Source organism: Heteronotia binoei, chromosome 19, assembly GCF_032191835.1.
Source record: "Heteronotia binoei isolate CCM8104 ecotype False Entrance Well chromosome 19, APGP_CSIRO_Hbin_v1, whole genome shotgun sequence".
In the NCBI taxonomy this organism is placed as follows: Eukaryota; Metazoa; Chordata; class Lepidosauria; order Squamata; family Gekkonidae; genus Heteronotia; species Heteronotia binoei.
In genome coordinates, this window is record NC_083241.1 from 20,045,081 (window position 1) to 20,062,148 (window position 17,068).

The 17,068-nt window shown below is 45.0% G+C and overlaps 1 protein-coding gene across 1 annotated transcript in view; it reads left to right on the plus strand.

Moving 5' to 3' along the window:
- IL16 (interleukin 16) overlaps positions 1 to 17,068 on the plus strand; it is an 84,221-nt gene that overhangs the window by 62,119 nt on the left and 5,034 nt on the right. The window contains exons 15-18 of the mRNA XM_060260158.1: positions 156 to 294; positions 4,235 to 5,330; positions 13,458 to 13,641; positions 15,004 to 15,105. Of these exons, the coding sequence (XP_060116141.1) occupies positions 156 to 294; positions 4,235 to 5,330; positions 13,458 to 13,641; positions 15,004 to 15,105 (1,521 nt within the window). The remainder of the gene's footprint in view (positions 1 to 155; positions 295 to 4,234; positions 5,331 to 13,457; positions 13,642 to 15,003; positions 15,106 to 17,068) is intronic.

Below are 17,068 nucleotides of genomic sequence, written 5' to 3' on the forward strand. Positions count from 1 at the left end.
ACTAGTCTACATTACATTCCTCCCCAACTGAATTATCACATTGTTCTATCTGACCCCTCAGCAAAAGTGTTGTGCTGTCATTTCAGCCTGGGTGCACAGAACACAGCTTTGTGCAACTGTATTTGTCACACTTATGCTTCCTGTTTATCCCACAGGAAGTAAGAGATACGCTGCGGCAAAGAACTAAAACAGTTAAAACCCACGGTGCCTTTGCAAGTTCTTTAGTGCCAAGAGCTGCAGAACAGTCCACTGCATGTTTAGCAGCAACAGATGAAGAAAAGAAAACCAACAAAGGTATGTTACTGGAATTAAATATTGGCAAATGCATGCCTTCGAGATAGTGGTATGTTAATGCTTTCCAAAGGGCCTTTCAGCATGGCAGCCCATAAACTAGCTCATATTACTTATAACCAGTGTTCCCTCTAAGATGAGTTAGTGTGAGCTAGCTCACAGATTTTTAGCCTACAGCTCACACATTTTTGTCTTAGCTCAGGAAAAATGCCCCCAAAGCAATCCAATTTATGCAGTAGCTCACAACTTAAACGCCAATAACTCACAACTTTTATAGCAGTAGCTCACAAAGTAGAATTTTTGCTTACAAGACTCTGCAGCTTAGAGGGAACATTGCTTATAACTAAGAGCCACTGAAGTCAGTGGAACTAGTTATTAGTGAAGTGACTAGTGTAGGTCTGATAGCAGAACAGTTGCATGATAGCATAACAGTTGCAGTTACTCAGGAATAAGGCTCACCGCCTTCAGTGGGCAACCATGGCTGGGCTGGGGTCCATTTATAGAATGTCAAATCATTACTGTGACAAGAGAGATATCTTGCATAAATTGCAATGCAAACTGAATACAACATAGTTTTATCAGTCAAAAGAAGTGGGGTCAATAGCTTATTCTTGAAGGAAAATAGAGGATAAGCAGAAGGGAATGGATAAGGATGGCTTGGCCATGAAACTCATTGGATCACCGCCTACCAGTTGTTTTCTCTCATGCCTTTTCCTTCCTCATAGGGCCGTGGTGAGGCTTGAATGGCTTTCCCCTGGAACAAGGGTGGGAATCAAATGTGATCAGAAAAGTCAGAATTAATTTTGTTTTTTGGTTGCAGAAAACATGTTGGGCCTTATTTATTTATTCTAAAATTAAACCCAGTGTAAATGTAAAGAACATAAAAGAAGCCGTGTTGGATCAGGCCAATGGCCCATCCAGTCCAACACTCTGTATCACACAGTGGCCAATACATACAAACACACACTGTGGCTAATAGCCACTGATGGACCTCTTCTCCATATTTTTATCCAATCCCCTATTAAAGCTGGCTGTGCTTGTAGCTGCCACCATCTTCTGTGGCAGTAAATTCCACATGTTAATCACCCTTTGGGTGAAGAAGTACTTCCTTTTATCTATTTTAACCTGACTGCTCAGCAATTTCATTGAATGCCCACGAGTTCTTGTATTGTGAGAAAGGGAGAAAAGTACTTCTTTCTCTACTTTCTCCTTCCCATGCATAATCTTGTAAACCTCTATCATGTCACCCCGCAGTTGACGTTTCTCCAAAGTGATAGTATTATAAATACTGATAAAAGTAATGGTAGTCCCCTGTGCAAACACCAGTTATTTCTGACTCTGGGGTGACATTGCATCACAGCAGACTTTTTACAGGGTGGTTTGCCATTGCCTTCCCCAGTCATCTACACTTTCCCCCCAGCAAGCTGGGAACTCATTTTACTGACCTTGGAAGGATGGAAGGCTGAGTCAACCTAGAGCCGGCTACCTCAACTCAGCTTCCACCGGGATCGAACTCAGGTTGTGAGCAGAGAGCTCAGACTGCAGTACTAGTTGGTAGAATGGCAGCACTCTGAACTAGACTGAGGTGAACAGAAACTTAAAAGAGAGTAGGCACAAGCACCCCCCCTTTCCATTTTACAGAAACTAATTTATATATTTCATTTATAATCTGCCTTTCATACAAAGACTCAAAGTGGATTTATGTAATTTAAAACATGCAAGGAGCAATAGAGGGCATGCAACCGACAGTGAATAAGACTGATTATAACATCAGACAGCAATCCACTAAAGCAATATAACACATAGAAATAATGTAACAGAGCTGGACTACAAAACTGGCAAGCAGTGCAATATATAAAAGGAAAGAAGCAGAACAAAGCCATGAAAACTGATTACATTTCATGGATGTTAAGCTCTGTTTTCCCTTATTATAAACGAACTAGAGAACTCAGCAACTGCGAAACAGGCTCTGAATCTGCCAACCTCCTTTGAAGCAGGTTTCCAGGAGCTGTTCACTCTTCAGATCCTGCACAAAAAGGTGCTGCATGAGGGAAAACCCACACCCAGAACTCAAGTGATATGTCCATGGTGGGAAACCATAGGACCACTGCTGTCATTCACAAAAAACCCAATTCCTCACTGCCAGAGGGGTGGCCAGATCCATGGACCTCACTCCTCCTTAATGGGTCAGCAGCTTTCCCAACACTGATCATATGATCTTCATTGGAAACTCCACAGTGGCAACAACTCCCTCCTACCCCCGTGGGTGTTTGGATGAGCTCAGGAGGTCACTTCGATAAGAAATAATACTGTACTCCATTGCAATGTTTATTGTACACCCCCCGCCCTTTTCTTACTGCAATGTCCTCTACCTTTCTTCATTATGGTACATCATTCCATAATAATAATAATAATAATAATAATAATAATAAATCCAGGTGAGTAGCCATGTTGGTTTGATGTAAGAGAATAACATTAGCATTGAATAAAACTTTGTTGGTCTTAAAGGTGCTGCTGGACTGTAATGTTATTCAATAACAATAATAGTGTCACATCAAGTCACGTAGCAACCCCAGCAGCATGGGTTTTTCAAAGAAAGAGCAGCACAGAGGTGCCTTCCTCTGTGTAGCAACCCTGGGCTTCCTCAATGGTTTCCCATCCGAGTGCTAACCAGGACTGATCCTGGAGGCAGGTTTTATTTCCATTGTTCTCTAGTTTCTGCAACCCACGCGCTCTTGTACTGTTCATTGCAGGTTTTGTCCAACTGAATTGCTTTTTGTAGTTTGTAATCACAGAGAGAATGATGGGCTATAAATGAAGTTCATCATTTGGTTTTCCCCTGTTAAGGAGAATTCCTGAGGCATCTTAAGCAGGACTACTCAGAATCCTCCTTAAATTTATTCCACAGGGACATTCAGCCTTATGTGTGGGTCATTCATTATCTGCTGAACTTACCCAGTGAAGCTGTTGTGTGGCTAAAACAGGAAAGATGAATGCCTCACAGTCCTGGGGGGAGAAAGAGATATAAACGGAACAGACAGATTGGGGTGTGTGGACTAGAAACAATGGCAGCAGACCCATATCTGGGGGGCTGTCACCAAACAAGCACAAGGGAGGGCCATTGTTATTTTTATTGGGATATTTGGTTAATTTAGCAGAGTGTTGCCCAGTCACAGAACAGTGAGACTGAGTGCGGTAAATAATCTCCCAAGGGGTATATTGCAAAAAAGGTAAACTCACATTTATTCAAGGAGATCCAGTTCACATTCAGGTTGCAGTCAAAAGAAGAGAAAGAAGCTTAATCTAAAGAGTACTTTCCCTATCACAAATGGCCAGCTAATCTGGCATCATGCATGTGAGAGCACTGAATCTACAAGAAAGACCTGCAGAGACATGTGTCTTCATGGAAGGCCACGTGAGGAGAGAGAGTGAGAGGGCAAAGGGAGAGAGAAAGGAGGGATCAGAGGGCAGCACCCCGGTCAAGACAAAGTGAGGCATCCCTTTCAAGGAGATAACACCTATACACCCTTAGAGTGATGTAGTGCCCCCCCACAAATGTTCAGGCATGCTGAGTTGCTCACTCTAACAGTTTCATTTCATTTATACCCAGCCTTTCTCCTCAGTGAGAACCTAAAGAGGCTTATCATTATTCCCCTCTCATCTATTTTATCCTCCTGTGAGATAGGTTAGGCTGAAGCTTCCATGGCAGAGTAGAGATTCACACCTGCATCTCCAAGAGCCCAGTCCCACACTCCAGCACCAGTGGACATGATCAGGGTGCTGAATCCACCCCTCTAACCATGGGTTTCCTCCACATCCCTTCCCTCTGATTGAACCACATGACAACCAGAAATGAGCTCAGCTGATGGGAGGGGTTAAGGGGTGGGAGGCAGAAACAGGGGCTGTACAGTCAGTGTTTCTAATCACATGTTCTCTGATTCAGGGAAGGGCCTTTTGTCATCTCAAAGACCTGCCCTCAGAAGACAAGCAAGGGTAGACTACAGTTTGGAGGCTAGCGCTGAAGATCCTTGGGTCAGGATTTCAGATTGCATCAAAAGCTTGTTTAGCCCTGGTATGTTGGAAGACGAGTGCCCCTTAAACTTGCATACCGACGTCAATGCCAGTGAGGACAGTCAAGCCCCTAGCTGCTCCAAAGTGCTCCTGCAGAGATCAGATACAGAAGAGGCAAATCCCAAAGCCCCCCGGTCATCCGATGAAGGTGACTCTGTGAAGAAAGGCCCACCAGTAGCGCCTAAACCAACCTGGTTTCGTCAGAGTCTAAAAGGCTTCAAGAAAGGAAGTTCGGATGCAACAACACCTGCAGGGCAAAATGCCACTGAGCACCAGAGTGTTTCTGACAATGAACTGGGACCCAAGATAAGCTGTACCTTGGTTAGAGGATTGTCAATAAAGCAAAGAATAAGCTCGTTTGAAAGTTTGAGCACTCCACAATCTCCTGAAAAGGGAAACAGAAAACTCAGTCCAAAGCTGTCTATCCCAAATGAAAACTCTCTCAGTAGGAAGGAGCCCAAAACTACTACAGCGCACCCAAACCACGTTCCTTTGGGGAACATGGACCACCAGGGTGCTAAAAGCTCTTGCCTGCAGGCACCTCATGATCTGAGTTTCCATGATTCCTCCCACTGCTCAAGAGAGAAGCTCAGCCCCAGTTCAAAGACCACCACCAGCACCTTCCTTGAACTTCCTTTGAACCCACTCTCCTTTCAAGGGGTCGAACCCAACTCACAAGTCAAAAAAGTGCCAAGCCAGAGGGTGCGAAGTTTTCCCCTCTCCTCAGCCCAGTCCTCTGAAATGTTGAAGACCACAGAGGAAAAATACAGTAAAATCTATTCCATCAGCAGTCACTTCTCATCAGCTTTAATGAAATCGTTGCATTCCCTTCCTCAGTCTCCGATGGGCTCTGGGAAAAATCTATGGAGGTCACAGGATGGGTTGCCAAAGCCTCACACAGATGAATATGGGACCTCTCTCTTTCCTGCAAGTGAAACTCCACCCTCAGACACCAGCTTTTCCCTTAAGTAAGAGCCTCTTTTGTGAATTTCTGTTGACACGCATTTTGCATCAGGACACAAAATGCCTTTAGCCACCTCGGTTGTTTTACGGTTGAAGCCAGGAATGACAAGCTGGGTCTGGCCTCTGTCCCCCTCCTGAATTTGAATTCAAGATTGTGATTTTAAAATTCCCTGCCATTTCACTGATAGGAAAGACAAAATGGTTTTAAAATGGTAAGAGGGTGTGATGGTTCGAACATTAATAGTCTGGACTGGAGTGCGTTTCAGAACAGGAAAACCAGAGCAGGGGAGAGGCTTAGGCCTCTTCCCAAGGTCCCAATTTGAACCAGCCTCTCCCCCACAAACACCTGAGAATACCCCACACAATGTCCACAAGTGCCTGCAAGCTCAACACGATTTGGCACCGCTGGTTTAGTCAGAAGACTCAGAGAGTGCGACAGATGGCACCTTTTTATTTATTTATTTAAGCTTATTTGTATCCTGCCCTCCCTGCAAATGGGCTCAGGGCAGATTACAACATAAGAGTCATATCATTAATTAAAACATATTAAAACAGTTAAAAATAGGAATTAAAACAGACTTAAAGATTAAAATAAGAATTAAACAGTCGACGACCAGAAATATAGGAGGTGTGATCCAGTTGGCTGTGTGATGAGCTCTCCAAGGGAGTAGATCTTAGTCCCTCCCCCATAGTACTTCTGGGCACTTTTCAAATGGGTTTCTGGTGGAACACATAAAGCAATGTTTAGAAAGAGAAATTCTAAATGGGAAGTGATAGTCTCTGTGGTAATGCCCTGGGATGAAACGTGAAAGCTAAGCAGAAAATTCATAAGAACATAAGAGAAACCATGTTGGATCAGGCCAATGGCCCATCCAGTCCAACACTCTGTGTCACACAGTGGCCAAAAAAAAAAATATATATATATATATATATATATATATATATATATATATATATATATATATATGCGCACACACACACACACATATACACACTGTGGCTAATAGCCACTGATGGGCCTCTGCTCCATATTTTTATCTAACCCCCTCTTGAAGCTGTCTATACGCTACCACCTCCTGTGGCAGTGAATTCCACATGTTAATTACCCTTTGGGTGAAGAAGTACTTCCTTTTATCCATTTTAACCTGATTGCTCAGCAATTTCATTGAATGTCCACGAGTTCTTATATTGTGAGAAAGGGAGAAAAGTACTTCTTTCTCTACTTTCTCCATCCCATGCATTATCTTGTAAACCTCTATCATGTTACCCCACAGTCCTTTTTGAGGTGTGGTGACCAGAATTGTACACAGTATCCTAAATGAGACCGCACCATCGATTTATACAGGGGCATTATGATACTGGCTGATTTGTTTTCAATTCCCTTCCTAATAATTCCCAGCATGGCGTTGGCCTTTTTTATTGCAATCGCACACTGTCTTGACATTTTCAGTGAGCTATCTACCACGACCCCAAGATCTCTCTCTTGGTAAGTCTCTGCCAGTCCACACCCCATCAACTTGTATTTGTAGCTGGGATTCTTGGCCCGAATGTGCATTACTTTGCACTTGGCCACATTGAACCTCATCTGCCATGTTGACACCCACTCACCCAACCTCAACAGATCCCTTTGGAGTGCCTCAAAATCCTCTCTGGTTCTCACCACCCTGAACAATTTAGTGTCATCTGCAAACTTGGCCACCTCACTGCTCACTCCCAACTCCAAATCATTTATGAACAAGTTAAAGAGCATGGGACCCAGTACTGAGTCCTGCGGCACCCCACTGCTTACCGTCCTCCACTGCGAAGACTGTCCATTTATACTCACTCTCTGCTTCCTATTAATTAGCCAGTTTTTGATCCACAAGAGGACCTGTCCTTTTACTCCATGACTCAAGCTTTCTAAGGAGCCTTTGATGAGGAACTTTATCAAAAGCTTTCTGGAAGTCAAGGTAAACAACATCTATTGGGTCTCCTTTGTCCACGTTTGTTCACCCCCTCAAAGAAATGCAACAGGTTAGTGAGGCAAGATCTTCCCTTACAGAACCCATGCTGAGTCTTCCTCAATAACCCGTGTTCATCAATGTGTCAACTCATTCTGTCCTTGATAATGGTTTCTACCAACTTTCCTGGTATTGAAGTCAGACTGACTGGCCTGTAATTTCCCGGATCTCCTCTGGAACCCTTTTTAAAGATGGGGGTGACATTTGCTACCTTCCAGTCCTCAGGAACGGAGGCAGATTTCAATGAAAGATTACATATTTTTGTCAGGAGATCCACAAGTTCAACTGAGTTCTTTCAGAACTCTTGGATATATGCCATCTGGACTTGGTGACTTATTAGTTTTTAATTCATCTATCAGTTGTAGGACCTCCTCTCTTGTCACCTCAATCTGACTCAGGTCTTTCAACACCCCTTCCAAAATTAGTGGTTCTGGAGTGGGCAAACACTTCTCGTCTTCCACAGTGAAGACGGAGGCAAAAAATGCATTCAGCTTCTCAGCCATTTCCCTATCCTCCTTCAGTAATCCTTTGACCCCTTAGTCATCCAAGGGCCCCACTGCCTCCCTGGCTGGTTTCCTGCTTCTAATATATTTGAAGAAATTTTTTTGTTGGTCTTTATGTTTTTTGCAATATGCTCCTCATAGTCCCTTTTTGCCTGCCTGATCACAGTCTTGCATTTGATTTTCGTCAGCCTGTGTTCCCTTTTATTAATCTCACTTGGACTAGCTTTCCACCGCTTAAATGTGTCCTTCTTACCTTTTACAGCTTCCATTACTTTGTTTGTTAACCATACAGGCCTTTTCTTATACCTGTTTGTGCCTTTCGTAACTTGTGGTATATATTTTATCTGAGCTTTTATCTGAGTTTTAAATACCCTCCAAGCTTCCCCAAGGGTTTTGACTGTATTTACCTTTTCTTTCGGTTTCCTCTTCACATGCCTTCTCATTTCAGAGAATTTACCCCTTTTAAAGTTAAACGTGGTTGTGCCGGTCTTTTGGGGCAACTCTCTATTTATACAAATGGTAAAATCAAGAACGTTATGGTCACTGCTTCCAAGCGGTGCGATCACTTTTACACCTCTCACCAAGTCTTGGGCATTACTTAGGACCAAATCCAGGATCGCCCCACCCCTGGTAGGTTCTGAGACCATCTGCTCCATAGCAGTCATTGATAGCAAGAAACTCAATCTCTTTCTCTCGACCAGAACACATATTGACCCAATCAATCTGTGGGTAGTTAGAATCACCTATAACGACACAGTTTTTACGTTTAGCCGCTATCTTTAATCCTTCCATCATATTATAATCGTCCTCTATCTTTTGATTTGGTGGGCGATAACAAACTCCCATAGTTAAATTTCCTTTTGGGCCCACTTTCAACCCAAAGCATTTCTAGAAGGGAATCTAATTCTCTGACCTCAGTCTTACTGGACCGTATACCCTCTCTGACATACAGAGCCACCCCACCTCCAACCCTTCCCTCCCTATCCTTCCGATATAACATATCCAGGAATCACTGTGTCCCACTGATTCTCCTCATTCCACCAAATTTCTGAAATTCCCACAATGTCTATGTTTTCTCCCAACATTAAACATTCCAACTCACCAATTTTACTTCAAACACTTCTTGCATTTGCATACAAACATCTATAATTTCCCAGGCAAGCTAGGCCCACAACCTTCCTCCTGCTGCCTCGAGACTTTGGCAGACAGTCCATACTGTTTTTCAACTCTGATCCATTACCCTGTAGAAAAGTAACAGCTGACCCTTCATCTCTTTGAGATGAGTCCTCCTGAACCAGAGACATTTCATCTCCTGTCAGCTTCCCCCTAAGATTTAGTTTAAAAACTGCTCTGCCACCTTTTTGATTTTAAGCGCCAGCAGTCTGGTTCCATCTGGGGACAAGTGGAGACCGTTTCTTTTGTACAGCTCCCGCTTGTTCCAGAAACCATCCCAGTGCCTAACAAACTTAAACCCTTCCTCCGTACACCATTGTCTCATCCACACATTGAGACTTCTAATTTGTGCCTGTCTCTCCTGCCCTGCACGTGGAACAGGTAGCACTTCTGAGAAGGCTACCTTGGAGGTCCTGGCCTTAAGTCTCCTGCCTAGAGGCCTAAATTTTTCCTCCAGGACCTCACAACTGCATTTCCCCACATCGGTGGTGCCAACATGCACCACGACCACTGGCTCCTCCCTAGCACTGTCTATCAGCCTATCTACTACACGCGTAATGTCCGCTACCTTCGCACCAGGCAGGCAAGTCACCATACAGTCAGTATGCGGTTTTGCCACCCAGCTGACTACTTGCCTAAGGAACGAATCACCAACTACCAAGACCCCTCCTCTCTCCCCACCCAGGGATGGTTTCTTGGCGTGAAAGGATTCCCGCTCACCAACTGAAGAAGAGGTCCCTTCTGAGGGCACATTCCCCTTATCCTCAGCACGGTGCCCTGTTTCCTCTCAACCCTCATGCTCCCTGGCAGCAATGGGGCTGCCACGTTCAGAGCGGGGCTCATATAGTACGCCCCCGAGAGTCTTCCCCGAGTGCCTAACTGACTGTCTCTGCTTCTCCAGGTCAGTCACCTTGGCCTCAAGGGTACGAACTCATTCTTTGATGACCAGGAGCTCCTTGCATCGAGCACACACCCAAGACTTCTGTCCTGTGGGCAGATAGTCATACATGTGACACTCTGGGCGTTTTTGCACTGACCTTCAAGTAGCGTGACCACCCTCTTCACACCAGAGGATCTGCCCGGATTTCGCACAAGAAGCGCCGGCGCACCCAAAAGAGCCGGCTACTTCCGTCGCGAAACCCGCTCAAACGGAAACCGCCAAGAAGCAGGAAAACGTTTGAGCGGGTTTCGCGACGGAAGTAGCCGGCTCTTTTGGGTGCGCCGGCGCTTCTTGTGCGAAATCCGGGCAGATCCTCCGGTGTGAAGAGGGTGGTTGCGCCACTTGAAGGTCAGTGTGAAAACGCCCTCAGTGAAAAACACTGGAAAGCCCCCACCCCCTGCTGGCATTCTACCTTCATGATAGCTTTTGTCAAAAATATACAGTCCCCTTTAAATCCTGTTTGTTTATGTGGCTCCCCTTCTGGAAAGTCAACTTACCTTATTGAGAGCACAAGGAAATTAGGGATCTGGGTTCTTGGTCCTTACAGAGCCCCCAGGCTAAGAGCCACGGGCCAAGAGCCCTTTAGCTCTCTGGCAAGGCGCAGCTTAACAATGCAAAGAGGGTGGGGAACACAGCCACTCCTAATCAATCAGCACCAATCACCTTCACCTTCAGCCCACTCAACCAAACAAACAGCAGTTCCCCAACAACCACAACTCAGAATTTTCAGCAGTCACCAAACTCAGAAATTCTCAGCAACTTCCCCAGCTGTCTCAGCTTATCTCAGAGTTGCTCTGCTCTCTCTCAGACCTCTCTGAAGTGTGTCAATTCATCTCCTTCTACCTATGTATTCACAGCAGACAAATTTAAGCATTGTGTATTAAAAGGCCTCTAGATGACCTTTTCCCAAGAAATATGTGAGTTCATGCTTCTAATATATTTGCACAAGCTTGGAAAGTTTCAAGACAGATACAGAAATCTGAATTTGTTTTGAAATGGAAGTGAATAGCACAAGCTTAAAAACGAGTACCTACTATCAGGAACTCATTTGCATATTAGGTCACACAACCTGATGTCACCATTGTTTCACATACGGCTTTTTGTAGAAAAAGACCAGCAGGAACTCATTTGCATATTAGGCCACACCCCCTGATGCAAAGCCAGCTGGGACTGCATTCCTGCTCAAGAAGAGCCCTGCCTACTATCATGCAAAGTAAGCAAAGTTCTAACTCTGCTGCCTCCTACTGAAACAACCAACCCCACAAGGAGACCACAAAAGAGACAACAAGGAGTGCCAAATGGCCTGTGGTTGTAATTATTACAAAACAGAAAGAAGAATTTTGACAAAAGATTGTTGTGTATTTTTGTGTAATATCAACATGACTCTCATATAAACTACTCACACTTTGACATAATAATGAACATCTTGACCCAAAGCAAACCCCTACATGGAGGGGATAAACATCTCACATAGACCACTTAGACATTCAAGCTGAAAGCTCAGGAGATGCCAGCACTGCTTGACCCATATGTGGATGTTTTGAAGGTCTGTGAAACTACATGTGTGGGCCCTGTTCTGGAGCCTGAGGAAGCCACAGAGTGCTGTGGCTGGATCACATTGGATACTTGATGAATTTGTATTTTTGGACACTTATGAAGAGACTTGTTTTTCTGAATGTTTGATTGGTCTCTATTTGAATATCTAACGCGGTCTATGTGAGTGTTCATCCCATCATGTAGGGGTTTGTTTCTGGTCAAGATGTTCGTTATTATGTCAAAGTAGTTCATCTGAGAGTCATTTTGATATTACACAAAAAATACACAATGATCTTTTGTCAAAATTCTTCTTTGATTAGTGCAATAATTATGACTGCGGGCCATCTGGCATTCTTTGTTGTTGCCTCCTACTGAAACTGCATCCCTGATCTTTAATCCAATATCTTAATGCAGGCACTTTTAAAATAAGGCCATCTCTTAAATGCAAGCATAGAAATAGGAATGGCCACAGACTGTCATAATCACCCAGGCCTATCTTGAAGACTTCCCCAATTCTGTGCGGCAATATTTTCCACTGACTTAAGCCTCAGAAAGAACCCTGCTTTTGACATCAGACGTCTGGGCTGCAATTCGAGCACGTGCTGCTGCCTCAGAGATGCTCATTCAAGGCAAATGCCCCAAGCACTGATCTATCTTCTTGTAGTTGCACAGAGTCCCTGTGCTTTCAGTGTAAATAATAATCACAGAAACTGGGGCCAAAGGTAAGTTACTTGTCAGAGAAATATCAAAAGGACTCGCCCTTTGGAGAGTTTATGGGTGGCATTCCATAAAACCACAAATAAATCTTTTATCCATTCCCCGTGCACTGGCTTCTGGCTGTTTTTTAGCCTCACCCCCCCAACTCTGTAAAATACCCATGTAGGATTCGCTTCCAGAGTAACAACTCAGGCAAGGAGTCAAAACAGATAATTCACAGAACGCTGGTGGGCATTTGAAAACACCTAAGTCAGGTTTGGGAATAGGGTTGCCAATCCCCAGGTGGGGGCAGGGGATCCCCCGATTTGGAGACCCTCCCCCCACTTCAGGGTCATCAGAAAGTGGGGGGAGGGGAGGGAAATGTCTGCTGTTATTCGCTATGGAGATTTATTCCCATAGAAAATCATGGAGAATTGAACTGCGGGTATCTGGGGCTCGGGGGGGGGCTGTTTTTGGGGGTAGAGGCACCAAATTTTCAGTATAGCATCTAGTGCCTCTCCCCAAAATACCCCCCAAGTTTCAAAAATATTGGACCAGGGGATCCAATTCTATGAGTCCCAAAAGAAGGTGCCCCTATCCTTCATTATTTCCTGTGGAAGGAATTGAAAAGGTGTGCCGTCCCTTTAAATGTGATGGCCAGAACTCCCTTTGGAGTTCAATTATGCTTGTCACAGCTTTGATCTTGGCTCCACCCCTAATGTCTCCTGGCTCCACCCCCAAAGTCCCCAGATATTTCTTGAATTGGACTTGGCAACCCTATTTGTGGATGGCTTTGTATCATTCTTGTGGCTTTCAAACAGCTCTAAGTTTCTTTCAAGTTTACCTTGTCTGTACTTTTGCATAGAGAAGCAGGCCACAGACACACAGCAAAGGTGAGTCTTTGAGGAAAGTGTAGGAAGTGGCACCCAAAGAAGTTGATGGGAAGCAAATTTAGGCCTAGTCAAAGAAAAGTTCTTTTTTGCTCCTTATTGAACTCATTTCAGCCAAAAAGATATGAAGCTTAAGATGATTTTTAAAAGAGGATTAGACACATTCATCCATGGCAAGTAACCATAATGGCTAAATGGAGCTGCCATATTCATAGGCAGGGTAACTCAATGCCAGTTTCTGAGGGGAATGAAAGATGAAAGTTTTAGGCCTTTCTGTCTTGTGTATCAGTTTTTTGGGGGGTCATCTGATTGGGCGCTGAGGGAAATAGCATGCTAAAACAGATGACCCAACAGGTTGCTCTTCTTACACATTTCCTTTTCCCCCACTGGGCAGCCTCTCAGAGCTGAGGGACTTCAGTGAAAATCTGACAGAGAATGAAAAAGAGGAAGACAGGCAGAGTGGCAGTTCATTGCAAGCTGTGGGTGTTTCAGGGCAGGCAGTTATCTCTCTCCTCACACCTGAAGAACTGGAAAAGCTGATGGAGGAGGTGAAGTCTTTAGACGAGGCAACGTTAAAAGTAAGTCTGTTGTGTGGAGTGTTTTAAACTTTCTTCCTCTCTTTTGTGGGCAAGTGGTAAGTCTAGATGAGAAAAGACCTCCTTGGTCAAATGTCACTAGCACCTTCTTAGGGCTCTCCCCAAATTACTCAGCATCAAAATGCAAACAAGAACCAAGATTAAGCCTAGGTTCCGTCCGACATGGCAGGATTGTTTTTTTTTTTGGGGGGGGTCACAACTCTGGCACAAGGACAAGTTATCATAACCTTTGAAATGGGGCTGGGGTTGTGCCCCCAAAATTTATTTGCCAGAAATTGAAATTGGGGAAGGGATCAAATACTTATGGGTTTAAACATCAAATTATGGTAAACAGAAGGGAAGAAAGGGGAAGAGAAGTGGGATATTGTGGGGGATTATTTCAATCAACTAATATTAGTAATACAGATAGTGCTTTCCTGTTAAGACTACTTTGCAATGTATGTGTTAGCTTGTTAGATTCTGTTCACAGTATAGTTAAAACGCAATTCATATTATGGTTTACAGTGCCAACCTTTGGTATAATCTCTCCCCCCTCCCTCCCCCAATGGTATTCCAGATTGACTTGTTTCCCAAGAGTCTCTTACCTAAGATTATGATATTTTATGGCAGTGGTCTTCAACCTCCAATCTTTAACACCCCCAGGACTTGCTGACTAGGAAGCATATGACAGGAAGTCTCATGGCATTACTGTCATGTGACAGGAAGAGGAGGGGCCTGAGTTATTACCTCACCAGCGTGGTCCTCCAGGGTTAAAGTGTGTGGATTGACTGGCAGAAGTGAATGACAGGTGCCCAGAACAAACTGGAGAATGGGAAGAACAGAGAATGCAACAGAGAGCTTTTTGAGGGAACTGGGGATGTCCCCAAATCTGCCTGTTCTCTCTCCCACTGAGTGACCTTGCCTCACCTCAAGTGCAGTTTGTCTGCCATTACTTATCATCTTGTCAAGGAACCCCTGGAAATGTCCAAGGTTTCCCAGGAACACAGAATGGCACCCAGTAGACTGACTTGCTGCTTGCTCTTCTTCGCCACCAAGAAAGACGCTCTCTTGCTAGTGGTTTCTGATGCCTGTTGTGTCCTGCAGGCAAGGTTGAACACAGGAGGTTTGCTTATGCAGTGACAGAGATGGCTCTGTGGAGTCTGCTTATCTGTTTGGGACAAGAGTCCTCAACAGATAAGCTGAAGAGGGAAATATTTCATCATGAAGCTTGTTGTGTTGTTATGTTCCACAAAGAAAAGCTGCACCTACCCCAATCCCTCCTTATGCCTATTAAAAGCACAGGGTTAGGGACATCATCTTTTGTTGTACTGTAAGGTGACTAAAGTCGTCTTTTCCTTCTTGCAGCAACTCAATGATATCCACGTCACAATTCTACACAAGGAAGAAGGGGCTGGACTTGGTTTCAGCCTTGCTGGAGGAGTAGACCTAGAAAACAAAGCTATTACCGTAAGTGACCTCTTAAGGTGTAGGGAGAGCTGGGTCATGAGAATCAGCCAGTTATTGGCAATCTGTAAACATGTAGACAAAATGGGGGGAGAGGGCTCAAAACCCTAGCAGTGTGGTCTTATCACCCAACAGCTGCTTCAAACAAGAGAAGTCATTTTACCAGCTTTTCTAGGTGCCAAGATCTGACTGAGATAGCTGATAGTTCTTACAACTCCAAGGGTTGGACTCAGCCACCTTTTCCACCAGTGGAGAAAAAGGAGGAGGATGTTCCCTTTGTATCATGGGACCTGAATAGACAATAGTCACGTGGAATGGGGCTGTAGCAAAAAGGGGAACTGGAAGAGAATTAAAAAAAAACACCAGCTGGATCGAAATGAGACATCAGTATGTTTTTGGCTTTTCTTTTTTTGCGACCAGATGAAAAAGTATTCCTGTGCTAAATTGCATCGGGTTGTTGAACAGAGGGAAGGTCAGTTTTGTGAACTGGGGTGCTTAGCTGATCACTTCATGGCTCGGGTCTCAGCACTGCAGTCAGATGACTTACTTTCTCACGTTTGCCCATAACTACTTGTCTGAAGTCACCCCTTAGTGCCAGTCGCTTTGGGGATATTTATCCTGTCCTTCCTTCAAGTAGCTCAGGCTGCCATGAGTTGCCCTCCTCCATTTTTATCTTCACAACCATGAGGTAAGTTAGGCTGAAAGAGAATGCCTAGCCCAAGGTCAACCAAATAAATTTCACAGGAAGTGGAGATTTGAATCCAGGGTCTCCTTAGTTCTAGTCAAAGGCACTAACTAGTACAACGCTCTAGCTCAGTTAGGAATGATGTAGAAGTTAAGGTGGTTGCTGGTTTACACTGAAAGCGTTCCATGACTCATCATGGTCAGAGGTATAGCAAGCCAGCTGGTTCCTGTGGAGCCCACCATTCTGCTTCCTGCTGAGTCACTTGCTTCTGTTCCACCCAGGGAACAAGAAAGAAGGCATTGGCACCATCACTACCCAAACTAAGTGAGAATGGAGTGGGTCAGCTGAAGATGCCAGTTAGTGGGTGGGCGGGAACCACTCAAGACATTTTGAAACCAGTTTATTCCTTCGGTGCCAAATCCGCTGCTGCTGCCACCGCTAACCTCCTTTCCTCCTTCCTCCGACTTTGTTCCTCTGCTCCTCTTGCCAGCCACAAAGTAGTTGTCTCAAAGTAGTTCTCTCAGCCACACCCACATATGCGACCAAGCCAAGCCCAATTTGCAGCCATAACAAAAAGCGCCTTACTTGAGGTATATACTGTCCTTTTTTTCCCTTTTCGTCTCCTCTTGGTCTTCCTTTTTTGGGTTAGTTTCATTTACTTTCACCAAACGCCCTCCACCTTCACCTCTGTCTCCGGTAGCTGAGACTCTCTCACCTAATGGTGTGCGATGCGGTTGGGGCAAAGGGAGGGTAGAAAAGCCAGGAACCTAGAAGTTCCCCTGTGCCTCTCCCCAAGACCCCTTCTGCTAGCAATGCTCCTCCGACGGGAGCTTTGCTGGGTCCTACGACCCCCCAACCTGCATGGTTCGATCCGTTCCTGCCCTGATGGCTTGAAATGCGACCGCCTCGTCTCGCTGTAACTGGCAAAGCTAAAAAAGAATGGTTCACTTAGGTCGTTTTCGCACTAGCGTTTACTCCGGGGTGGCATCCCATTTACCTCCGGATCTTTTCCTGGATTTCGCACATGTTGCTCCGCGGCTGTGGTTTGCTCCAGGGCTTCAGGGGTTTCACCCCGGAGTATCTTGATCCACATGCTTTCGGAGTTTCCGAAAACCTGCGGATCCACACCGGATCCACTCCGCGGAGTTTGCTGTGGGAAATCCATCCACCCCGCATCGACTGCTTTGTGGGCGGCACCCTCTGCCTTTCTGTCCTCCCACTCCATCCACCCCCTTGGCCAATCATCAGCCGTTCGCGGCGCTTCCCAAAAGTGTCCGCACG